General features: G+C 38.2%; 1 protein-coding gene across 1 annotated transcript in view; it reads left to right on the top strand.

The window, feature by feature from the left end:
* Positions 1 to 20,128, top strand: part of smad3a (SMAD family member 3a) — a 36,970-nt gene extending 16,842 nt beyond the window's left edge. The window contains exons 3-10 of the mRNA XM_017703570.2: positions 586 to 779; positions 1,775 to 1,909; positions 4,719 to 4,793; positions 5,641 to 5,691; positions 6,439 to 6,651; positions 6,873 to 7,010; positions 7,680 to 7,824; positions 15,847 to 20,128. Of these exons, the coding sequence (XP_017559059.2) occupies positions 586 to 779; positions 1,775 to 1,909; positions 4,719 to 4,793; positions 5,641 to 5,691; positions 6,439 to 6,651; positions 6,873 to 7,010; positions 7,680 to 7,824; positions 15,847 to 15,970 (1,075 nt within the window). The 3' untranslated portion in view covers positions 15,971 to 20,128. The remainder of the gene's footprint in view (positions 1 to 585; positions 780 to 1,774; positions 1,910 to 4,718; positions 4,794 to 5,640; positions 5,692 to 6,438; positions 6,652 to 6,872; positions 7,011 to 7,679; positions 7,825 to 15,846) is intronic.
* Positions 20,129 to 27,053: the final 6,925 nt, after the last annotated feature.

The following is a 27,053-nucleotide window of genomic DNA, read 5'->3' as shown; positions in this document are numbered from 1 at the left end:
GCTGGGTGGATTCTGATGATGCTGGAGGCTCGCTGCTCGTCTGGAACAGCATAAGGAGGGGCTGCAAGCTTTATCAGCATTAAACTAGTCAGCTGTATGCGGTTTAAACTTCAGTTCAGGATTATCACTGACCTTGATGTCACTTGATATGCCACTTTAAAATGCATCACGCAAACCTGATCGTGTAACACCTCTCGTTTTTACACTTCCTGTTTCTTTTCCTTTTTCGTGCTCAAGTGCATAAATGAAAGCATGAGGTCTTTTCACAGGAAACTGAGCCCGTTATCTGTGGTCTCAGGAAATCTGTTTGTGCTAATAGTTTAACCTGTTAGACTATAGGATTATTATTTAATTATCAAGGTTTATCCAGTAACAAACATGAATTATTGAGGCACTAAATAAGGCATGAGAGTGTTTACTTATGTTGTAATGGTATAGATTTGAACATATTTTACAGTTTTAGAGCTTAAGTCACGCAGTGATCTCAAGTCATGTTTTTTGTCTGAGTAGCACATAAAGGAATAAACTGACATGCAATTAATCATGACTATCTCTCTCTTTGTCTTTGCACTTTCTTTATTTCAGGTCTCTGGATGGGCGCTTGCAAGTGTCCCATCGAAAAGGTCTCCCCCACGTCATCTACTGCCGGCTGTGGCGTTGGCCAGACTTGCAGTCACACCATGAGCTGAGAGCTGTCGAGCTGTGTGAGTTTGCCTTTCACATGAAGAAGGACGAGGTTTGTGTGAACCCATACCACTATCAGCGTGTAGAGACACCAGGTAAGAAACAGACCCTGCTGTATTCTTAAACCAGTGGTAAATTTCAAACAACAAAAGAGCTAAGTGAAATCGAATTGCCTGTCTGAAGCATACTTAAAAAGACCTTAGTGTACATCTTTTTAACACCAAGCACCACAAGAGGCCTGCGCCATGTAATGACACGAGTAGTCATGTAACATGTGGACCAATCACAGTCAGGGTCGTTGAACTGCTTAGCCGACAGCATGCACTATACCATGTGAACTCAAACCAAAATGACATTGTTTTGCTTTTAAACATCTTTTTTAAGTATAATGCTGGAGTTAGAGAAGCAGAAAACCCACAAAGATTTATTGTTTGCTTTATTGTTGATATATGCATACATATTGGCTTTGTCACTTGTAACTTGTTAAAATCGTCTTCCTGAGTAGTTGTTGTGCATGTAAAATAGATCAGCATTTCTGTGTTCTACTGTCTTTTCTATGACTGTTTACAAAAACTGCAGTGCTGCCATTTATTGTTGAATGCACTGCTATTTCAGAGTTCAGATTTCAGAGGGTGTTTTATTGATTTGTTTCACCATAGTAACAATACAAGGCTACAGAAGTGTAGTATATTCATATGTTTTCTTGTGCAAAGTGCAAAATAAAAATTTACAAAATTGTACATTATTAAAGGAGAACAGTAGATTAGGGGTAAGCAAAAATCACATTTCCAGTCATAATATAGCCTTTGTGGTGCTTTAGTGTTCTAGCAAAGGATTAGGCTGGCGGAGAGCAAAATTAAAGCCTGCGGAACACTAAATAGCAAGATAAAACAAAAACTGATTAATCTATAGTAAGCTTACAAATAAGAGCAAGATTTGCAATGTGTAGATAGTGTATTGAAAGCATGAAAGCAAAGTTCTACAAGCTTGTGGTTCTTTTGGAGATTTGGGAGTTTTTGGGATGAAAGATGAAAGGCACTGTTAGAATTTGTGCTACAGCCCTCTTCTCTTTTTCTTTCTCCCACACTAGTTCTGCCACCAGTGCTGGTGCCTCGCCATACAGAGATCCCAAGTGAATTTCCTCCTCTGGACGATTATAGCCACTCCATCCCTGAAAACACAAACTTTCCTGCTGGCATCGAGCCTCAGAGCAACTATATCCCAGGTAATTGTGTCCCTGTTATATTTATTAGGTAAATGAGCACGTAATAAGGGTGTACATTTCTGGCCTTAAAACAAATAGAGTCAATTACGATTCTTTGGAAAAGATTCAGTGCATTTCAGGTTTCACCACAATTTGATAATCTTGGTAAGATTCAGAAGAATTTTCACTGTACACTGTACACTGAGAATGGAAATGCAACTGAAACAACCAACTACCTAGACTTTTATGTTAGAAATTAACCGCAGAATTTTAGTTTCACCAAATTAGCACATACTTTACAAAACATTATTATAAGTGATTAGTGTATGAAAGTGAAGTGTAGGAGTTTGTGGGATATAACATTACAGTGTCATACACATGCCTAAAACGTATTCACTTAAACTGCTGTTCTAGTCACATGTGACAGATGAGGCTAAAAGATACAGCAGGTGGAGTAAAAGTGAAAGATTGCTGGTTGCTGCAAATGCTTTTGAGATGATTTGCTTGTGTGCTGGCTGTTTCCGGGGTCTAACTGAATAAGCCATGTCTGTAGTCACAGCTCTACTTGTAGTGGAGGCAGTAAGCTGGCAGGCATAAGGAGACAGAGCAGGCCAAGCAGACAGACAGAGAAACAATTTAGCTCATGGCCCCCATTTCCTCAGTCCACTCCAAGCAGCCCAGCTGCCCAGCCACCCAGCAGGGGCCAGCCGCAGTAATACTGCCTCATACACATGGAACTGAGGCACCCCAGGGAGCAGTTTGAGAGACCAGCAGACACTGCCTCATAGACGCACACCTACACACCCTTAGAGTGTGTGTGCTGTTCAAAACCTTGAAATCGTATTTAATAATATTGAAATAATTCTGTTATTTAATAATACTCTGTTACAGAAAATATTCCAATGTCTTGTTAGATCTCGACAGCTTCATCAGTTTTAAATGTAGATGGATAACTGGATAAGAAAGTGACTGGACAGCTGTAATATGTTGTATATAATTAAATACGTTTTTGTTGCTCCCTCAAAACTTTCAATAAAATGCCAAAAATGCCAGAAGTGTAACTGATGTTTGGGAGGGGGACCATGCCTAAAGGGGAGTCTGCTTCTTTTCTTTCCACTGCCTCTTCTCTTTCCCTTCTTACAGTCTCCTCTCATTGTCTGGCTATGCTGAAGACAAGAAATAGTTGTTATTTAATTAAATAACAACAAATATTAATGATTCAAGTGATGTGCATGTACTGTAGCTGTACATATAGATAACTGGACAAGTTATCTATATGTATAGAATAGTTATCTATACTGGACTATACTCCAGCATGTTGAAGCGATTACAAGGCTGAAGTGCAGAGTGACATCTCTAATTTGAAGGGGTTAATAGCATTGCTGGGTGAACAGTGTAGAAATTACAGTCCTTATTTATTTATTTTTTTTTTATACCTATGATGGGGTACATTGGTTATTAGACATTTGGTTGTTCAGTTGTGACCAATGTTATTGGCTGTGGAGGCTAAAGAAGTGTCAAGTAAAGCACAGTCAGAATAAACCAGTAAAATCACAATAAACTAAGCCGAGCCAGCCAGCCGTATCAGTTATGTCAAGATGAACAGGTTGGTACATTATTAAGAAGAAACTAGTGAGCTTCACAAACAACCTGCTAAATATGCAAACTAAATCATGGAGAAAAACTGTTGACGAAGATCACTTTCCAGGATGTAGACATAGGAGAGTCAGTCTACCATAAAGACAAGACTACACCAAATGGTTTACCACAAGGTGCAAACCTCATGTACAGGAAGTCCAGGTTACAGTATGCTAGAAAGAATTTACAAATGGCTTTAGAGCTCTGAGACTTGAAAGCACTGTGAATGATGCTTCACTTTGCAGTTGGATAGTTGAAGAAGTAGCTGAAAGTACTAAATAGTACTAGTAACAGTATTAGAATAGTACTAAAACAAATGATAAGCTTAAGGTTAAGAGGAGAAATGCTCTTGATTGTCTGAATTAGTGACATGACCTGAACTCCACTGAACATGCATCATAGATAATGAAAGAAAGATAAAAGTCAACTCCCTGAAGCAGACGGTAAAAGAAAATGACATGTGCAAGAGTATATGGCCATAGTAGACAGATCAGCATGTGACATTTGAGCTCTCTGTGCTAATGTTTCCTATCACTGTATGAGGAGGTCCATTCTGCCCTTAATGTTGGATGTACTGTCATAGAAATCAGAATTCAAATCACTGTTGATTTTTTGAGTGTAACTATAGAAGTGTGAGGTTTGTTGCTTTTAAATTCATAGTTTGATAGTTTGTTACACAAAAAAAGGGAAAACTGAATTTATGATTTTGTTAGAACAAAAATCAAGATAAATGTATCAACACTGAAAAGTCACATCTCTCTTGGAGAAGAGCAGATTAAAATGCAGAAAGAGGTTTTTGTCTCAGCTTTAAAGGCAGTTATGCCTAAGGAAAAGTCTCCTCAACTCTGCATGTGCCGTATTTGCCACAGGGTATATTCTTTGACTTGCGTCATTGGAATGGTATTCAGTTTAAGGTTTGGAAATGTGTTCAGTTACTGTAATACAGTAGTTTGTTTTTCCATTTCCTGAACAGAGCTGTACTCCTGCTGCTGTTGAACGTGAACTGAGTCTGACTCTAGATACAAAACTCAATCTGAGGAAAAGACCTCATGAGTCATTGTATGTGTGTTGCACCTGTCAGCAGTTCAGGGTGCGAGGATGTTTGTGTATTTGCAGCCCTAGTCTTTACCATCCTTTGGGTGTGTGTGTGTGTGTGTGTGTGTGTGTGTGTGTGTGTGTGTGTGTGTTTCAGAAACGCCACCTCCAGGTTACCTCAGTGAGGATGGGGAGACCAGTGACCATCAGATGAACCATAGCATGGACACAGGTGTGTTATTAACAGACAAAAGACCTATAGACATACTATCGCTATCATATGAATACCTTGTAACTCTATCCTTATAACTGTTCCTTTAGAAAATCTGACCAGCTGCTCTTTACTTTGTAGGAAAATTTTATGACAAATGGAATGATTCATAAATAAATCACTCAAGATTAAATTTAAATCTTGTTATGCGGGTTTGTTAATGTATAATATTTTTTTTCTTTGTCATTCAATGTTCTCACCCCTCCCCCTCTCCTCTCTGCGAGGTTACCTTAGTTTTACCCAGTCTATTTTGGAGAGTAAAGAAAGGTCCACATAGCTATGTTAAACACAGGTCCTTAAAACAAATATTGAGTTGTGCTGTTAGTAATATGTGTGGGCTAGCACCATCTCCATGTGCTCCAGGTATGCCATGGAAAGAATTTAGCAGAGAAGGCATGTGGTACAGCATAAAGATCAGGTTATGATTGTGGAACTGGTATGTTTTTATAAACCCTTAGAAGCCAAAAGTTGTTTGCATTTGATTCACACCTATATAAGTACTTACATGGTTAACAGTAGTGTCAAAGTGAATGTTACTAACATGTTTTTTTACTTTCACACATTTTCTTTCAATTTGACCCATTGACTCAGCCATAGTTGTAAACAGAAAAATTACATTATTTCTAACAGAGAACAGTGGATAAAACGGCATAAAAGGTTTAAGGTGGATGGCCTTAAAAGGGTCATCTGTTTCACTCACTAAGACCTGATCACTGAGTTAATGGGTAATTGACTCATGTCTCAGTCAATGCAGTTTGTGAAATTGTGGTCAGTCATTAATGGCTGCTTTCGTCCTCTCTTTCCACAGGATCTCCAAACTTGTCACCAAACCCTGTGTCTCCAGCACACAACAACTTAGGTAAGACTTTTAGGTGTGTGCATTTGTTGGTTTGGTATTTGTACACATGTATGTTGTGTGTTGAATTTGTCCCTCCGGTGGCTGCCCCAAAGGAAGCAACAGCTGAATGAACCTTTTGTCTTTCTTCAGTCTGGACTCTGCACTCGTACTTGGACAAATACTGCTCACACTTCATGTGCATTACAGCATCCTGTCCCTCATTATCTGAAGTGAGAATCCCACAGGGCGCTTGTCTTCCTCACTGCTGTAATAATAAATACCCCAGTTCCACATTCTTCAGCTGGGCGTTTACACTTAGTCAGCAGCTCTGTCTTTCTTTCTTTCTTTCTTTCTTTCTTTCTTTCTTTCTTTCTTTCTTTCTTTCCATCTTTCTTTCTTTCTTTCTTTCACTCTGTCGTTCCTTCTTTCTCTCTGTCTTCCTTTTCTTTTCTCTTTCCTTTATTCTTTTTTAAGCAGTTACAGGAACTTTTGGTGTGTTTGGGAAGCTCTTGCCATAAGGCAGTAATTTTCTTGTGTCCAAGTGATGGTGGTGTTTCCACTGCCTCGGATTTTTATTTCTGGGAATCGGCTCTTGCAATTGACATCAGCATGTCATCGATCTCCACCCATTTGTTATTTTTAAACTTTTTTTTTCTGTCCCTTGACTTGTCTGTTCATCTTTTTATATCCCTCCCTGACTATTCCTTTGCCTTCTATCTCTATCTTTCTCTCACATCCTCTCATTCTCTTTCTTTCCTTCTCTCTCAGACCTGCAGCCTGTGACATACTGTGAGCCTGCGTTCTGGTGTTCTATATCATACTATGAGCTGAACCAGCGTGTGGGTGAAATCTTTCACGCGTCCCAGCCCTCTCTCACAGTAGACGGCTTCACTGACCCATCCAACTCAGAGCGTTTCTGCCTGGGCCTGCTGTCCAACGTTAACCGCAATGCTGCCGTGGAGCTCACCCGCAGACATATTGGTAGACCCTCTTGCTAAGAACACACTTATACAAGATGGAAATACTTAGCAGTACTTTTGTGTCACTGTAAATACACAGTAAAGCAAAATAGCACTAAAGATCAGGGAAATTTGAAATGATGGCTCTAAAAGTAATGTTTAAATCACACCAATTTAAATCTTCCATTTTATTTCTTTGGATTCCACTTCTGGATACAGCAGTCATTTGTGTATGTTTCACAGGCCGCGGGGTGCGTTTATACTACATTGGAGGTGAGGTGTTTGCTGAGTGTCTCAGTGACAGTGCCATCTTTGTCCAGAGCCCCAACTGTAACCAGCGCTATGGCTGGCACCCTGCCACGGTCTGCAAGATTCCACCAGGTCAGAGAGAGTTCGGTTCTGTTCAGCTTGAGTCCTTTGTTGAATCTGAACCAAACAGTTTTAATAAGAAATCATTTATCTGTCTCTTTTAGGGCTGCTACTATCTTATTTCTGTAATCAGTTATCCTATTGATTAATGTTATTTTAACGTTTACAATAATTGACTTACAATAATAGAAACTTATCAGCGTCAGAACTTTCTGTATGCTACCGTGTTTCCTGTCACTATGTAAAAGATGCATAAGGCTTTCTTTGTAGTCAAATGCACTATTTTTTCCTGATGAGTATGCAAGCTTTTCAGATTGTGATTTGGATGAGTAAGAGCTTATTATCATTGTGTTTATACAGAATAAAGATCAAAGCTACTGATGTATGACTTATTTTCCTATTAATGTGTATGCTTGTGATTTGTCAGACAAATAAATATCAAATAAATGCAACAATAATGACATTGAGAAATCATGTAATTAATGAAGAACAGCAGATTAAATAGTACAAACAGCCACTTTTTGTGTTGGCCTTAAAGGGTTTAAAATTAAATAATCCATGTCAACCTTTTTTCAGTAATTGATTTTCTATATTAATCAATGTAGTACTAATTACTTTCTCCTCTCTCAGATGTTTAATCTGTTTAATGTATCTTTTGTTTATATTCTTGCTCTGTATCAGGCTGTAATCTGAAGATCTTCAATAATCAGGAGTTTGCAGCCCTTTTGGCCCAGTCAGTGAACCAGGGCTTTGAGGCTGTGTACCAGCTGACCCGTATGTGCACCATACGCATGAGCTTCGTCAAAGGCTGGGGAGCGGAGTACAGGTGAGCTTCTGCTCTTTTCTCTACCTGTCATACCTAGACTCTAGACTGTACCACTTGGCTTTACTTACTTCAGCTGTACTGGGTTGCCAAGGAAATCACTTTTAATCAGTCACATCTTAAATAGCAACTTTTGTGCAAGTAATTGTAATTCACAGTGCTTTACAGGTTGGCAAACTGATAAGACAAATATTAAGAAAAATAATATTAAGAACAGTTATCGAGAAAAGTTATAAGAACAAAAAATAGAGTAAATAGTAGTAGCTAAAAATATAGAAACATAAATGAGAATATATGCGGCAAAAATAGTCAGCAGCACGACTCGTCTTCAATCTGCCCAAGTTCAGCCACGTCACCCCATTGCTGCACTCCCTTCACTGACTTCCTGTAGCTGCGCGCATCAGATTTAAAACCCTAATGCTTGCCTACAAAGCCAAAAATGGACCAGCCCCTACCTACTTGATGGCAATGGTGAAATCTCGAACTGTACCACGAGCCCTTCGAGCTTTGAGTACAGCTCGGCTTGACCCGCCATCCTTCAAGGTGCACGGAAGAAAAGCGTCGAGAATGTTCTCTGTACTGGCACCCAGGTGGTGGAATGAACTCCCACTGGCTGTCCGAACAGCAGAGTCTCTTGCTGTCTTCAAACGCAGACTGAAGACTCATCTCTTTACACAGCACTTAAATGAGCATTGAACTATAAGCTGCACTTATTTTATTTATTGTATTGTATCTTATTGTTATTGTATTGCATTGAATGGCACAGAGTTCTGCGTTCAACTCTGTTCCTTTTTCTCTTGGTGTCTGCAGTGACATATTTGTTTCTAGCAGTATCTGAGCTCAGGACTGTCTTTTTCTCTAAGCTATTGGTAACTAGCAAAGATACTTTCTCTAGATTGACAAAGCACTTCTTGTAAGTCGCTCTGGATAAGAGCGTCTGCTAAATGCTGTAAATGTAAATGTAAATGTATAGTACTATTTATGGTGTCGTTAGTCAAAATTGTAGCTACAGTGCATCTGTATTTATGATTAAAGCTGTCTCAGTCACGTTAAAAGTGTATTTGCAGGGAAGGAATCTACTACAAAGAGCAGGGAATTAAATAGGACGTTTCCCTGTTCCTTTTCACTCTGGTTTAGTACATCTGCTTTTCCTCTTTGCTTTTGCAGTCTTTGGGTATATAGGTGCAAAATAAAATTTACCTGTAAATAAAGATTACTTATTATATTTAGGTACTAGTTTGCTTTATTTAGAGGAAACATTTGCCTTCCCTTATTAGTTTCCCTTGTTTATAGTATTTATGGTATTGGTATTCATATACATATTCCAAAAATTTAAACATTGCTATTTGGGTTTGTGAGTAGAAGAAGAAATATTTTGTTTTGATTTGACATCAAAACAAATGATAAAAGACAGAAAAAAGATACCAGTCCTGTCAAAAAAAAAGACAAAAGTGTTTCATAACATTACATTCTATGTGATTACATACGAATAATTATATGATGGTAATATATATGAAGCAGAATATGTTTGCAACTCAAATGCGTCCATTTTTAAATGCCTTGGGTGAGTTAGAGTCAGTTAGAAAGGCTGAATGTGGGAATCAAGTTTCTGCGAGGCTGGATGGCTTTTGTCCAGACAGTGTTGGTGCAATGTTTAGAGGAGAGCTGGTGGTGCATAGATTGACTGGGCAAAGCTGTTTGCCTCAGTGGGCCAGCTGTCTGACTTGTCCTAGGCTGAATTGGTGCTTGCTGGTGGTAGGTTCTCTGGTGGAAGAGCACCTGGTCTCCCCTGGCTCTGCATGCCAGCCATGTAAACTATTAGGTCTACTTTAGCAAGTCACACCACTCCAAAAACAAATACACACCCACCATGCACCGAGAAGTGTCCAAGTTTCCTGGTATGAGCCCCTTATCCCTCTCTCTCTCAGTCTCTCTCCCTCTCTCAATCTCGTGAGTAATCTTATTGTTGGAAAGGGAGTAACCAAAACCATAATCGAAACCAGTTGTGGATTTCCACCAAGGACATTTCCACCACAGAGAAAAGAGAGAGTGAACTGAATGGAAGAAAACGAGGGGAGAAGGAAAAAGTGAATCAAAAAAATGAAAAAGACAGAATCAAAGAAACAAAAGAAAGAAAGGAGAGACAGGAATAGAGACTGTGGTTTCCAGACAGTTTACTGTATTTCAGCAGTCACTCTATTACAGTCACTTTCTCACATGCCCTTTCTCCATGGACAGTTTCTTAACCTCTTTATGTAGCCTCCTTTGTGGGTGACTATTCTCCTAGTGGAATGGCAAGTCACTAGAATGGCTAGAATTAAGTCACTAGAATTATTATCAAATAATAATGAATCAAATTATTTTTTCCTTGTAACTCCATTATTTGATTAACTATAACACTGTTGTCTCTCTGTATGTTAAATGGTATGCATCTATGTTGAGCTGTTTGCGAGCAATGATGACTAAAACAGGAGTGAGAACACCCTGCTGTGTAACCAATTCATTCCTCACCACAAAGACGACCATGCCAAGATAAAACCCAGAGAGACAGAACAGCGATAATACATACAGCTTTCTTTATCTCATAAAATCAAGTACAGCTGCCACAATAAAAAAAATTAAATTAAACACTACAAAAACACTTTTAGAAATGTTGAATTGCTTGCTCACCTAATCTAGTTTGCCTGTTTTGTACATCATATGTATTTTCAAAAGAATATATCCCATGAATGTTACTGAAGAACAAAAAGGTATAATTCAAAAGGTGAATGACCTATGAACAGGCAGCATTTGTGTTTTTTGGCTGATGTGAAAAGGGGTTAAACAACTGCTTAGTCATCTTTCAAACCTGAAACCCCTATGAACTCTCAGTTTGACTACCATATATCTGAGTGTGACAGAACAGCACTTAAAGACCGCTGAAGAAATCTGAAGCTTCTCTTTAGCAGAGTCAGCCCGGTTTGCATTCTCCCATTCTGTCACATCTATCTTTATTCCACTGCTGTAGCTTAACTCTCACCTAGCTCACTTTTCACAGGAGAATGCCCTCTGACCTGTAAATACCTCATCCTCAGCGAATGCCTCTGTGATGGTGCTAAATGGTCTACAGTGGGTGATAGGGATCGTGTAAAGGCTGATTTATACATCTGTGAAGATGCATGGAAACATACCTGCATTAAGACAAAAAGTACACACCGCCAAAATCTATGGAGCTGTGCGTCAATCAAATGCTGATTGGCTATCCATTGGACGTAGGATGAGATGCAAACAATACTGGACCCAAACCAATAGTAGCGTGAATCAAATCGATCAAATCAAGGATCATCTGATAGAGTGAGTGAACTGAATAGGAAGAGGTGTGACATTACAGTGTAACATTTATGCTACCCATCTCAAATATTACAGCAAAGTAGGTATTAATTCTTGAAAAAAAGGAGAAAAAATGTTAGAATGGCCTATTTTTAATGTACTTTCTGGGTACTGCACTCTACTGCACACACAGACATCTGTGCAGGTTTGCAGATACACATATGCAGAAGTATAATTCAGCTTTAACAGTGTATCTGGTAGTATTTAGGGTTCCAGCAGAAAATTATCAGCTCAGTATATAGTATATTAATAAATTTTCCATGTATTAATGATGCTACATTCTGCGCTTGTAGGAGAACACTAACTACCACTTACATTAGCTAACAGGAGCCTGCATTAGCTAGCGTTGCATTGAGTGATGGGGAAGTGAGAGCAAGGACAGTTATGCTCTGCTGAACTAGTGGAAGGCTATTGCATCACCGGGGATCAACCTTACGATCTCCCAGCATATGCGTTAGATTCTGTATTAGACTCATTAGTACAGCCTGACAGATCAGACTAATAAATGACAAGAGAAATAACTGACTATAAGAAAAATGCCAGGTTAAATCTGCAGAAAAAACCAAGGATTTGGTTTTTACCTATGAGAACCAGTACATACAAGTATGAGCTGATGAAAGAGCAGTAGATTCTGCTGAAATGAGGTAGTGCCAGCTCTATTTTTGTGGTAAACAAGCCAAACCTTAGAACTACAGTATCAGAGACTATGCTGCTGCACTCTTTAAAAAATATATTAATGTAAAAGTATTACTTATGACATATTCATGTTGGAATAACTGAACGCTTCATCACCACTATTGCACATTAAACTGAATTTCACATGCAGTGCTGTGCCAGCAGCAGTATTTGGACCGGCATGTTCTCCTGCATTAGCGCAGTCAGTAAGTCATATTTTTCCCTCTTCCTCACACATTGAAAAGAATCATTTAAAGTAGAAAAAGCCTTAACCTGAAGAGTAGGGGATAAAATCTGAGTCCTTTTCTCTGACTCCCATTTTTATTCTGTCTTTCATCTTCCTTCAGTTTTCTACTCACTCTATCCCTACAGAGCCACCTCACACTTCCTCTGCTTCCCCAGCATTTTTTCATTGGCCATTTCAGCAGCAGTGGAGGATCTGTTGTCAGCTTAAGGCTGTCGCTGAGAGTCACTGAGAGATGGACTCGCAGAAACTATCTGTAAAGATGGAGCCAGAGAGACATGCAAGGAGGAAAAGAGAGGGAGCTCCTCTTTGTTGAAACATATCCTGAAGTGTAAAAGCAGCTATTATAGTCAATTAAGTGCACAAAACGGAAACCACAATAAGGACGAGAGAGGGAGAAAAAGAGAGAGAGCAAAAAGAGAGAGAAGAGAGGAGGCAGAGTGGGACAATGAAGGAACAGTAGTGCGTAAAAAAAGACTGAAGGAGTATGTAAAAGAGAGATAGACTATAAAGGAGTATGCAAAATAGAAAAGGGCAAGGCCAAGGTGTATGTAAAAAAGAGATAGACTTTGAAGGAGTATGTAAAAGAGAGACAATGAAGGAGTATGTAAAAGTATCTTTGGAGGAAAACAAGTGCAAAGGAGGATGTAAACAAAAAGTGCCAGTGAGTCTAAAAAAGAGCACTAAAGAGTGAGTATGAAAGTGATTGTGAGTTAAAGAGAAGGGAGTATGAGAGAGGAGTGTGCAAGAGTGTGAAAGGGAGGAGTGTGTGTGTGAAAGAGAGATTGAGTGAGGAGAGTGACAGTATCTATCTTGTAACATTAGAGCAATAAGCCTTGAGACTCTGTGTTACTTTTGTGTTTTTCATTTATGGCATTTGGGAGACGCTCTTATCCAGAGCGACTTACAATTTGATTATTTTACACAGGTAGGTGAAGGTAGTGTTAGGAGACTTGCCCAAGGACTCTTATTGGTATAGTGTAGGGGGTTTGCCAAGGCAGGGATTGAACCCCAGTCTATAGTGTGGAAGGCAGTATACTACACCACTACACTATACCAACCACTTTTCATGATGCAAAGTAGGGTGGAATCCCTGTAACACAGCCTCGAGTGGTTTACTGCTTTTACAAAACGGAGAAACATTAGCACTTTAATACAATAATAATAGTTATGTGTGCATTTGGGTATATATGCATCATTGGGTATTTTATTCAAACTTTAATCTTGCTTTAGCCTTGTTTTAAAGCTGAACCCATCCGTTCTGTAATTACCGATTCAGGGCTTATGAAGAGACAATAAAGCGCATGAACATGCCAAAACAGCATCAGAAGCTCTTCCATATGCTAAAGAACTTAGAGCAGACAACAGTTCATTCTGTCTTTGGTCCAATTTAGATGTCTTTGGACTGTATTGCATTCATACTTCAAATGAACCGTACCAGAGTTAGTTTTCAAGCACGCAGAGACCAAACTGTTCGGGGGGTCTGGGTCCGCTTATCTGGTGTGGACCAAAGTTCGGATGGCAGCACTTTCAATTGCTGTAACAAACCAGGCTAACAGAGCAATTGCAGCAGAGTTTGTTTTAATCAAACCAAATCTGCCAAGTCAGAAGGAACCCCAAAACAGAGAAAGAAAGTAGAGCAGTGTGTGTGCGAGAGATGGACACTGGCAGAATAAAACATAATGTGAGTGGTATTAGATGGAGTCCCTGAGAGTTCTCTGTCTGCACACGTGTGTAATAGAGAGAGTCTGAGGTATTGTGTCAGCAGTATGGAATGTAGGAGTGTGTTTGGCACTGATGGTGGTCCTCTGAGGCTGGAGCTGTGTGTGTGTGTGTGTGTGTGTGTGTGTGTGTGTGTGTGTGTGTGTGTGTGTGTGTGTGTGTGTGTGTGTGTAGAGTTTTGTGGATCCTGCAGAGGCGAGTTTACACACACAGAGCTCAAATCCAGACGGTCTGGCAGCCTCGGCACTGCTACTGTCACTGTAGCCCAATCAGCTGTCTCCTGCTGCTTTATAACCTTAATTATATAACTGGAGATTATTAGATGGAAATTAAACCCCTGAAGTCTTATTATTCAGTTATTAATCTTAAGACTAAGGTCCTTCTTGCAGAGACGATGTTCGCCTGGCTTCAGCGGACAGTATGATGTAATTGCAGAGAAAATGAACAACCGGACAAACACACTATGTGTTCAAGCTTTTAAGCTTGAGAAGGAGGTTTAAGCTTAATGCACACTTCACAAGTTTTGTTTTGCTCAGTGTATATTGAGGTGTTTATTATTCTAATTACTATAAATATTTCAGTTACTACTGTAAAACCAGTATGTATATTAAGCCCCCTTAAATTTATCAGCATTAGTGAAGCATTGATAATGTTTCTTTAAGTGTAATATAAGAAAATTAATTTGTGAGGTGCTTTTTTAACTACAACAGACAATATATACTGGAAAAATGATGTAAAGTTCTTCCTTGGAAAAATAAGTAACCAGGCTGTCCTAAAATTCTGAACTTCAAATGATGAGTTAACAGAATGTAAAACACAGATTATTGTTCTTTTGACCTAATTTTTGAGTCTGCTCAAAATGTGATCACAGACAGGTCACTTATTTTTTATTAAAATTTAAAACAGTCAATCTTTTTAAAGTGTATTTTTAATTAGTTTGTTTTAGACTTCAGTATTTAAGAGTTCTTGTCATTTAACCATTTATAAGGGTAAGTTATAAGTGATTTATTTTATATAATATTGTTTAAGAGTTTCAGCTGTTTAATTGAGTTTAACCATACAGTTAACAGTTGATGATTATATTAGTTAGTAAGACACTGTCACTAAGACACTATTTCAACCTAAAATCAATTGTTTTGATATGTGCCCACCTCTGAAAGGTATATGGATAATTGGCTACATCTCTATGCACTAAAATCATGTTTCACCTCACCCTACCCCAACCTATCATCCCTGATAATGTGTTTCACTGGGTGAAAGGTCACTGTGTGGAAGGAAATTTTCATTTCACCATTTAACCATGTTCTTTGATGCGAGGACCCCCACAGGACCACCACAGAGCAGGTATTATTTGGGTGGGGGATCATTCTCAGCACTGCAGTGACACTGAATGGCGATTGCAAATTAGTGTGTGTTACACTGGTCTGAGTGGATCAGACACAGCAGAGCTGCTTTAGTTTTTAAACACTGTGTCCACTCATTGTCCACTCTATTAGATACCCCACCCTTGTTGGTCATCCTTGCAGAAGTAAAGTCAGAGACAATAGCTCATCTGTTGCTGCACAGTTTGTGTTGGTCATCCTCTAGTCCTTCACCAGCATTCACAGGACATTTTTGGTTGGTGGGCTATTATCAGTCCAGCAGTGACACTGAGTTGTTTAAAAACTGCAGCACTGCTGTGTCTGATCCACTTGTACCAGTGCAACAGTAAACACACCACCACCACATCATTGTCACTGCAGTGCTGAGAATGATCCACCACCTAAATAATACCTGTTCTGTGGGGGTCCTGACTACTGAAGAACAGGGTGAAAGTAGGCTAACGAAGTATCAGAGAAACAGATGGACTACACTCTGTAATTGTAGAACTGCAAAATGCACCTAAGTGGTAAGTAGAGCTGAAATAATGACTGTAGAAACAAGGAGATATTCCTCAGTGAGTGCAGCCTCATACAGCTACATAACAAATAATTGCATTTGATTTTCCCTTGTCTCTGTCTTCCTCTCCTTCCTAGGCGACAGACAGTGACTAGCACCCCCTGCTGGATAGAGCTGCACCTGAACGGACCTCTGCAGTGGCTGGACAAAGTGCTGACCCAGATGGGCTCCCCCACCATCCGCTGCTCCAGCGTGTCCTAGGAAATGCCTTCCCCCAAGAAACAACACTCGAAGTACCCAGTCCAAAACAAGAACTGGAACTGAAAAAAGGTTACAATGGGAACCAATGGTAATGACCCTGAAACCCATCAGCCAATAGGAATCCACAGTCTCACCTGACAACACGCACCCTCTTTCAGTAGCACTTTCAGTACCACATTTATCTCAAAGAGGAAGTGTGCAGTAAAATATACTATTTTTGTTTATATTTTTTACATAATGCCCATATCATTATTAGGAGCATCATTTATAGCTCATGAGATTTTGGTATTTAGAGCCATTTTGGTTGCTGAGCGTGTGTACAGTATCCTTATTTCTTGTCTTAGGCATTGTTTTGTTGCATACCACAAGTGTGTTAGGACACACTTGATTAATGTACGAACAAGTCAAGTGCTTTCTGTGTACAGTGAAATATTAATGAAGTTTTATAAATTTCAGTTCAGATGTCTTTATGTTTTGGGCATTTTTGTTTTGGTTTTAACAAAATAATAGAAGAAACCCCATGTTGTATGTATCATATTTTACATGATAATGTGATTGAACAGGAGAGATCCTCATGATGCATTCTATGTGTAAAAAAAAAAAGCCTTCTTTCTGTCTGAGAAAAACAACACCTTATGTTTAAATCTATTCAACCCTGTGTTTTGCCAGGAAAGTCTTTAATAGATCCAACTGGACAAAGTTCATTAAGTGAGTGAAAAACGCAGCTTATCTAGAGCCATAATTGGTCAGTGCCTTGGGATGCAAAAGTGGAATTACCAACATTAACCATTAACTGTTACATTTTACTGGAACACTTTACAGGTGACTGTACGAGCACATTGCATAGTAACACATATAGCACAGCTGTGCACGTAAGCAGATATTCTAATGTATGCATTGTATTGCTTAAGGAAAACTGTATAGGGCTGAGCTGAGGTGTGGGGGGGGCGGCAATTGTAGACGGCTGAAGGATGAAAGGCTGTTATTCCTCCTGTAGTAGTTTTTAATCTGTCTGTATGGAGCCATGCCAAGTCTCGCTGGGTGTGTGTGTTTGTGTGCACATTCTCTTAAGATGTGCTTATGGTAGCAGTTTAATCTGTGGCCCAGCTGTCTCCGCTGTGTGTGTGTGTGTGTGTGTCTGCCTGCCCTCCCATTGAGTTCAGATAGGTCTGTCTGCAAGGAAGAACCCACACGTATTCTTGTGTGGAAGGTGTGTAGCTTTGGACCTGAAATCTGTGCTTGCATGCTTGGCTTGTCCTCATTTTAGTGTTACAGAGTCTTTTGGTGAAGGACGTTTAGTGAACAAGTGAAATGGGCATTACCTTCACCAGGTTAAAGAGCATTCAGTTATCAATGCACAGTTTCTTTCAGAATGTTTTTGTTCAATGTCGATTTAATTTTCTTCTTCATTGTGCTGGCCACTTGCAAATGACTCTGTATTGATCACCAACTTCAGTACTTTGTGACAACATTGGAAGTAAATTGCTTTATATTGTATAAAAGAAAAGATTTATTCCCTGCTCACAGAACGCCCTGAGCCACCCTGCTATGTAACATTCCACACCTGTACTTCTTGCTCTTCTTATGCTTCCTTAGCTTTATGTACAGTTTATACATATCCTAATTTTAAAGAGGAATTCCACCTATTTTTTTTAATTGCTGAAGACGTAAACAACTTCATTCAAAATGTTTTGATGTGAAATAGTACATTATAGAGAAAATGAATACTATTTTCTTTACAGTGATAGGAACCAGGGGTTATGATATCTACAGCACAAATTTCTATTGAATTAATAATGAATCTAAGATAAATGATTAAATATAGATAAAAAAAAGTGTTGTGCAAGATTTCGTGCATGTGCCTCTCAACAACAAATGTATTTAAATTTATTAACACAAAGGTTTAGGACAAAACTGAATCACAAGACTAGTAAAAGTCATGCACAAATCAAAGTATTTGTAACCATTTTGCTTAATATCTTTCTGTGAGGTAGCTTTTAGAGACATTAAAGCTGAATTCCACTTTTTTTCAGATTTTCTGCATAAATCGAGTTTTTGAGATGTAAACAAAGTTGTTTAGAGTGGTTTGATGTGAGATGGTTTATTTTAGAGAAATTTGCTATCACTTTGCAGTGGTGGTGATAGGAACCAGAGTCACAGTGAATCATGAATATACAACAGCAGTAGTTTTATGTTAAAAAATGACCAGTGCATCTAGATTTTTATGTGTAATGTTAATTTAAAAAAGTGTCATATCTGAAAAAAATATTCTCTGTATTATATTGCATTACGGTACCCTGAATGTGTTTTAAAAAATATGTTTCTGGCTAAAACCTTATAAACTTCCAAACAATTGTAAAAGGCATCAGGCAGCATATCGATTACCTTTTCAAGTAACTTTCTTTGAGGTCGCTTTGAAATTTTGACTTGGCAGTTACGTGAAATTTTGGAAAAAAGTGGAATTCCCCTTTAAACACTACAACCCCTTATTCTATCACTAACTGCAGTAAGTCAGAAAATTTCACATTAGACCACTTTGAATTATTTTCTTTACATCTTAATAATTGATGAATGCAGACCGCAGTGGAATTCTCCTTTAAAGTACAATAAGATCTCTCTGATGCAGAGATAAGAGCTCTGAATGCAAGAACTAATGACATAAGGAAAGATATGCAAACGTGTAGCTACATTTGTGTGAGATAAAGACTTTGCAGTGAAAATGAAGCATCCGTTAGATATCTTCAAATGTAAATAAATAAAAAAATCAAACTATAATTTTCAACTAAAATAGCTACAGAGATTAGTGTTTATGGCTTAAATCAATTTAATGTGGGCAGCTTAGCTCAGTCTGAAGCCATGATGCTGTTTCCTCACAACTATCTGTGAATATATCTTCACACTCCCTCCCATCCACTCCACTAAAATCCACTGAATGAGTGTGCCTTTGCATGAAGTTTCACATGTCACATCATGTCCAGCTCGTCTGAGGAGTACTCTTGATTGGGATTAACTCAAGAATAAACAGTTTGTAAATATATCGTATAGATTAATGCATGCCTATTTTCAAAGATTCAAATTTCTACCCCAGAGTCTATTTTGCTATGATTTTTTGTGAGAGTAGCAAGTAATGCTGATGTACTCATTTATCTTTTTTGTTTTTTGTTTTTTTGTTTGTTTGTTTTTTTGCAAAGGCTCAATGGAGGCAAAACTGCTGGCAGACTTTTTAAAATACAATAGCCATGTATTTTTATACTACAGACAGGTGAAGGGGAAAGGGGTTTTAAAAGGGAAATATTTGTAAAAACGGGCTTTTTCACATCTTGTATAGCACATTCTGTTAGCAGTTGCTGTTGCATTTGTTTGGTAGAGCAAACCTTTGCAAGCCTTCTAATCTGATCTCCATTAATATTTGGAGTAAAACTGAAGGCAAAGCTATGATAGAGCTATGATTTTACATAGATCAGACAGGTTCTTCATCTAGATTTCATCTATTGATGTTTCAGCATAGTTCAGCAAATTCAGTTTCAAAAAACAGACACATTTCGCTTTTTTACTCATTCAGTTGTTACAAGTAAACATCATTATAAGGAATTACTGTCATTTATGATCATTAGTAGGTTTCTTATTGAGGTATTCATATTGATTATCCTTCAGTTGACAGCTAAAAGATACTTTTTCATCCTTGAGAAAAGAATCTCATTCAAAATTTATCAGCAAATTGTTGAGTTTACTTTTAGTAGTATGCATTATTGTGCTTGTGTTACTTGTCGATTGTGCTTATTCTGTGTTGTTGCACTTAGTTGTGTTTGGTGTGCTTTAAATCTGGTCAGCTGCTCTCAGAAGAAAACCTTGTATCTCCAAAATGATAATGTCAAAGGAAAAGCAAATCTATGAAACCAGAGTTATTTTTTTTCCAAGTCATTTTGGGCCATTTCTTTAGGTCCATTCATAGTGAAACGTACACGCAATCTAAAGGGCAACAGGCACTTTTAAATTATGTCAAGAACTGAAAAACGACAGTAATGGAGATATGAGATTTTGTTTTGACCGCAGCAATATATATTCTGTATGATTTTTCTTTGAATCTAAAATGTTTGTCAAATATATACTACATTGTATTTGTTATTATTGTACTTTTAATAAAAAGATATATCTAAATTGCTTTTCATTTTTCATTGGGCTTGGTTTTGTCAGCAGGCAAGACAAAAAGAAATATTTACAGACCTGTTTTCAAACAGTACTAGTCAAAACAAGATGTTTATGAATTAATTTTAGGAATTAATTCACATAGTCATACATACAAATGTTATACAAACAAATCTTAAGTATTTAAGAATATAGCTTCAAATGTAAGATCAATGAAATCATTAGTAAATCTGGTGTGCCTAAAGTTTTTACTGCACCTGGCATCCTTCAGCTATACCAGCTGGAAGCTTTATATACTTTTTATGTTAAATAGTGCTACACTACATACTTTAGTACCATACCGTCACTGTTACTAAAACATGGTAACCTTAGTGCCTTATACTGTTACTAAAACTTGGCAACCTAACTGGCACAAAATGTTGCTTAAATGCACAGCCTTTTTGACAGATACTGTTGCCAAATCTAAGGGACTTTATTGGCACATTCTCTTACAAACTGGCATAATGACATGTAGAGTTGCTAAAATTTGGGGGCTTTTTGGCACCTAAACTTGAGGACTGTTAAAAGATTTTTTTACTAAATCTTGGGGGCCTTACTGGCACATATTGTTATTATGACTTGGGGATCTTACGTAAACAGTTGCTTAACTTGGGAAATATTCAAACATATACTTTTAGTACAACCTTGGGACTACACTGGCAGGCATTTCTAAATTTGGGGGCAATTACAGACACATACTGTTACTAAAACTTGAAGACTTTATTAAAACATACTATTACTAAAACTTGGGGACCATAGAGACACCAACTGTTACTAAAACTTTATTAAAACATACTGTTAATACAATTTGAAGAATTTATTAAAACATTAATTTGTTAAAAAAAAACGTAGGGCTCATACTGGCACATATTGTCACTTAATTCTTAGGAACTTTATTGGAATATGTTGTATATGAACACAGCAAAAGGAAGGAAAAAGAGTGCATATGAAATGTCTATAAATTAGAGTTTGTGAATTTGGAACATGAATTGGTCGTTTTTGTCCGTACCTACAGGGATCTGCATGCAAAGGTAGGTTTTTAGTCTTTCTTAAACAAATTAATAGTTGAATAATTGATAAATCTGATTAATTATTTACTTAAACCACAGTCGGCACCTGGAACCCAGATACTTTTAAGGCACATGGCCTACCACTCTCCAAATATTCTGCCTAGCAACCCTAAATATACTCAGAGATGTTATTGGCACAAGCTGTTATTAAAACTTCAGGACCATACTGGGATACACTGTTACTACAGCTTCAGGACCATACAAGCAGATAATATTACTAAAACATGGGAATTATACTGCCAAATATAGTTATAAATACATTGTTACCAAAATCTGGAAACTTTATTATCACATACTTTTAATGAACCCTGGAGACTCTACTGCAGGGTAGAAGGCCAGATCCTGCCATGTCAAAATACCTGAGGGTCAAAACAATATTCAGAAATTATAAAAAATATTAAGTTTTCAAAATATCAGCACATAGAATCAGAGCTGTCTGTGTCCTACAGTGTTTCCTATCACCCTACTAAAGATGCACATAGCTTCCTTTATAGTTGGATTGCTCATATCAGTTTGGATCAGTAAGTGCAAATAACAAATAATTAAATTCTTCAAGATTAAAAACAGTAATATTGTCTAATCTGTTAAGTATATTCCTATTCAAGCATGTACTTACTCAAAAATATAATTTGTGAGACAAAATAAACAAAAATCTATATATTTTTTATTTTGTTAGATAATGTTCCTTACATATCAAATAAATGCAGCAATTGCAATTAGAAATTATTTAAACAGGAATAGCAGATTAAATAGCATAAATAGCCATGTTATTGTTTAACCTTAAAGAGTTTATATTTACTGAACTACTGAATTTTCTCTGATAAGTAGTTGCTTTAGTCTCTTTGCCTTCACCTCCCAGAATATTTATTGTAATGTCTATGCTTTGTTCCATGTCTATTCATTTTAAATTCATACCAATGTTTTAAAATTGAACACATGCACTTGCTGTAACTTCTGATGGAAAAGTGTTTAAATTTCCATCTTGCCAAAATCATTGATTCTAAATGTTAAGATTTAAGGCTGTAATCTTGATTAAATGACATTAAGTTGAAGGTCTAGTCTTAGAAGAAAGTTCTTAAACTTTGTTAATTTTGTTACCGCATTACAGTGCATTACACAAATTTTGTAATATTGCTGCAACCATCAGGTGAAAAGAAAAACTGCTGACAGACCACTTATCACATCCTCTTAAACAGAAGCCATGGGACAAATGAAATCAGTCTGAGGACTGTATTTGGCCCTGGGGCTGAACTTTGGACACCACTGACTTATTGGCTCATACTGTTATTAAAAATTGATGATGTAACTGGCACATTCTATTACTGAAATTTGCTGACCTAACTAGCATACCCTGTTACTTGAACTCGAGGACCTTGCTAGCACATACTGTTTCTGAAACTTGGGGACTTATTAGCACATACTGTTTCTGAAACTCGAGGACCTTACTAGCACATACTGTTTCTGAAACTTGGGGACTTTACTAGCACGTACTGTTTCTGAAACCTGAGGACCTTACTAGCACATACTGTTTCTGAAACTTGGGGACTTTACTAGCACGTACTGTTTCTGAAACCTGAGGACCTTACTAGCACGTACTGTTTCTGAAACTTGAGGACCTTACTAGCACATACTGTTTCTGAAACTTGAGGACCTTACTAGCACGTACTGTTTCTGAAACCTGAGGACCTTACTAGCACATACTGTTTCTGAAACTTGAGGACCTTACTAGCACATACTGTTTCTGAAACTTGAGGACCTTACTAGCACGTACTGTTTCTGAAACCTGAGGACCTTACTAGCACATACTGTTTCTGAAAATTGGGGACCTTACTAGCACATACTGTTTCTGAAACCTGAGGACCTTACTAGCACATACTGTTTCTGAAACCTGAGGACCTTACTAGCACATACTGTTTCTGAAACCTGAGGACCTTACTAGCACATACTGTTTCTGAAACTTGGGGACTTTACTAGCACGTACTGTTTCTGAAACCTGAGGACCTTACTAGCACGTACTGTTTCTGAAACTTGAGGACCTTACTAGCACATACTGTTTCTGAAACTTGAGGACCTTACTAGCACGTACTGTTTCTGAAACCTGAGGACCTTACTAGCACATACTGTTTCTGAAACCTGAGGACCTTACTAGCACATACTGTTTCTGAAACTTGGGGACTTTACTAGCACGTACTGTTTCTGAAACCTGAGGACCTTACTAGCACGTACTGTTTCTGAAACTTGAGGACCTTACTAGCACATACTGTTTCTGAAACTTGAGGACCTTACTAGCACGTACTGTTTCTGAAACCTGAGGACCTTACTAGCACATACTGTTTCTGAAACTTGAGGACCTTACTAGCACATACTGTTTCTGAAACTTGAGGACCTTACTAGCACGTACTGTTTCTGAAACCTGAGGACCTTACTAGCACATACTGTTTCTGAAAATTGGGGACCTTACTAGCACATACTGTTTCTGAAACCTGAGGACCTTACTAGCACATACTGTTTCTGAAACCTGAGGACCTTACTAGCACATACTGTTTCTGAAACCTGAGGACCTTACTAGCACATACTGTTTCTGAAACTTGGGGACTTTACTAGCACGTACTGTTTCTGAAACCTGAGGACCTTACTAGCACGTACTGTTTCTGAAACTTGAGGACCTTACTAGCACATACTGTTTCTGAAACTTGAGGACCTTACTAGCACGTACTGTTTCTGAAACCTGAGGACCTTACTAGCACATACTGTTTCTGAAACTTGAGGACCTTACTAGCACATACTGTTTCTGAAACTTGAGGACCTTACTAGCACGTACTGTTTCTGAAACCTGAGGACCTTACTAGCACATACTGTTTCTGAAAATTGGGGACCTTACTAGCACATACTGTTTCTGAAACCTGAGGACCTTACTAGCACATACTGTTTCTGAAACCTGAGGACCTTACTAGCACATACTGTTTCTGAAACCTGAGGACCTTACTAGCACATACTGTTTCTGAAACTTGGGGACTTTACTAGCACGTACTGTTTCTGAAACCTGAGGACCTTACTAGCACATACTGTTTCTGAAACCTGAGGACCTTACTAGCACATACTGTTTCTGAAACCTGAGGACCTTACTAGCACGTACTGTTTCTGAAACTTGAGGACCTTACTAGCACATACTATTTCTGAAACTTGAGGACCTTACTAGCACATACTGTTTCTGAAACCTGAGGACCTTACTAGCACATACTGTTTCTGAAACTTGAGGACCTTACTAGCACGTACTGTTTCTGAAACTTGAGGACCTTACTAGCACATACTGTTTCTGAAACTTGAGGACCTTACTAGCACGTACTGTTTCTGAAACCTGAGGACCTTACTAGCACATACTGTTTCTGAAAATTGGGGACCTTACTAGCACATACTGTTTCTGAAACCTGAGGACCTTACTAGCACATACTGTTTCTGAAACCTGAGGACCTTACTAGCACATACTGTTTCTGAAACCTGAGGACCTTACTAGCACATACTGTTTCTGAAAATTGGGGACCTTACTAGCACATACTGTTTCTGAAACCTGAGGACCTTACTAGCACATACTGTTTCTGAAACCTGAGGACCTTACTAGCACGTACTGTTTCTGAAACCTGAGGACCTTACTAGCACATACTGTTTCTGAAACTTGGGGACTTTACTAGCACATACTGTTTCTGAAACCTGAGGACCTTACTAGCACATACTGTTTCTGAAACCTGAGGACCTTACTAGCACATACTGTTTCTGAAACTTGAGGACCTTACTAGCACGTACTGTTTCTGAAACTTGAGGACCTTACTAGCACATACTGTTTCTGAAACTTGAGGACCTTACTAGCACGTACTGTTTCTGAAACCTGAGGACCTTACTAGCACATACTGTTTCTGAAACCTGAGGACCTTACTAGCACATACTGTTTCTGAAAATTGGGGACCTTACTAGCACATACTGTTTCTGAAACCTGAGGACCTTACTAGCACATACTGTTTCTGAAACCTGAGGACCTTACTAGCATGTACTGTTTCTGAAACTTGGAGACTTTACTAGCACATACTGTTTCTGAAACCTGAGGACCTTACTAGCATGTACTGTTTCTGAAACTTGGAGACTTTACTAGCACATACTGTTTCTGAAACCTGAGGACCTTACTAGCACATACTGTTTCTGAAACTTGGGGACCTCATTAGCACATACTGCAATCACAAATTGGGGAGCTTATTTGCACATACTGTTACAAAAATTAGGAGGCTTTATTGGCACATTCTGTTACCAAAGCTTGGGGACTTTTTTGGCACATGCTCTTAATAAAACTTGGGGACCTTACTGTTGTTATTAACTTTAAAGTCTATATTGTTCTGCTATAAAGCTAATTACTGGGTGTGCCACTCAAGGAAAATTACAGACAGATCAACCTGACAGTACCGAATGTGATGTATTTGGGCACCTGACTCCCCCCACTGTGTGTTTATATTGCTAGGTTACAAGTAACATAACTCCAGTCTCTGACTCATCATAGACACTATAGACAATGTACTTGTGTTTGTTCAGGAGACCCTCAGGGCAGGGTGAGGACAACTTGCTAATCCTTTTCTCCCTCACACACACAGGTAATATAACAGTGGCACAGAAGTTGAGTGTGTTCACTCTCACCTGAGCTCTACAGATGTGCACTTAGATGAATCATGCCATGTTTTTAACACACTTAGTGACAGCTGCACCCACCTTCCTCAAAATGTGTAGATTGTCTCTGTAACAAAACTGAGTTGCTTAATTTTTCCTTTCCAGTTTTCTTTACTGAAGTATGGCATATTTTCACTGTCATAACAAAATTGTAACTTTGCAGGAGACAGAAGAACCTGTTGTAAAACCACTAAAAATCAAAAATACAAAATACTTCTGTTCCAAGAATAACAATATGCAATATAAATTGCACTATATTTATACAATATATTTTGCAAATTAAAAGTATCACAAGGCAGTTTCTAAAACGTAAAATTTAAAGCAAGAAATTAAATTAATAGATAGAAGAAAATGAATACAGCCAAAGGAAGCAAAAAAGAATGCATTTGAATATTAAAACAATAATACAAACAAGAGTTAATGTTGAATAAGAGCTAAAACCTCTTAAATGAAAGTTTTCAGCTGTTCATTACAGTTTCTGAATTTGGAAGATGAATTGGTATTTTTTTTCACATGATTACAGGGTTTTTAATCTTACTAAAATAATAGTTTTATAATGGAGAAATCTGATGAATTATTTTCTCAAACCCCAGTCAGCATCCGGAACCGAAATACTTTCAAGGTTCATGGCTTTGATTATTCTGCCTAGCAACCCCATATTTACTGCTCTTCCTTTCTCAGCTACAGTGCAGACAGCAAAATGACAAGTGACAGGACATTTAGCCCCCCTACCATTCTGGTTTCTGCATAAATGGGTTTGGAGTCAGAGCCCACTCTTTCAAAACAAATGAATGATTCACAGTCTCCAGAGCTTTTTGTGCAGACTCCTACATATGTGTTCAATGGAGATGGGTAGTCAGTTCACTCAGCACCATGTACTTAAGTGATATTTAGAGTATTTGTGACTGATTATAGGCTTAATTTTACTCATAATCAAGTCAAACCAAAGTTTATTTACATAGGGCTTTTTAGAAAAATCCTAGTCCAAGCTCCCATGAACAAGCCAATAGTGACAGTGGCATGGAAAAACACCTTTAGAAACCTTGAGAGAAACCATGACTCAAAAGGGCAGCCCATCCTCCTCTGGTCAACACCAGATAGCAAACAATGACACAAGAGTA

The sequence above is a fragment of the Pygocentrus nattereri genome, chromosome 25, assembly GCF_015220715.1.
Source record: "Pygocentrus nattereri isolate fPygNat1 chromosome 25, fPygNat1.pri, whole genome shotgun sequence".
Classification (NCBI taxonomy): Eukaryota; Metazoa; Chordata; class Actinopteri; order Characiformes; family Serrasalmidae; genus Pygocentrus; species Pygocentrus nattereri.
The sequence above is the reverse complement of the archived record's forward strand: the minus strand, read 5'-3'. Positions and strand labels throughout refer to the sequence as shown.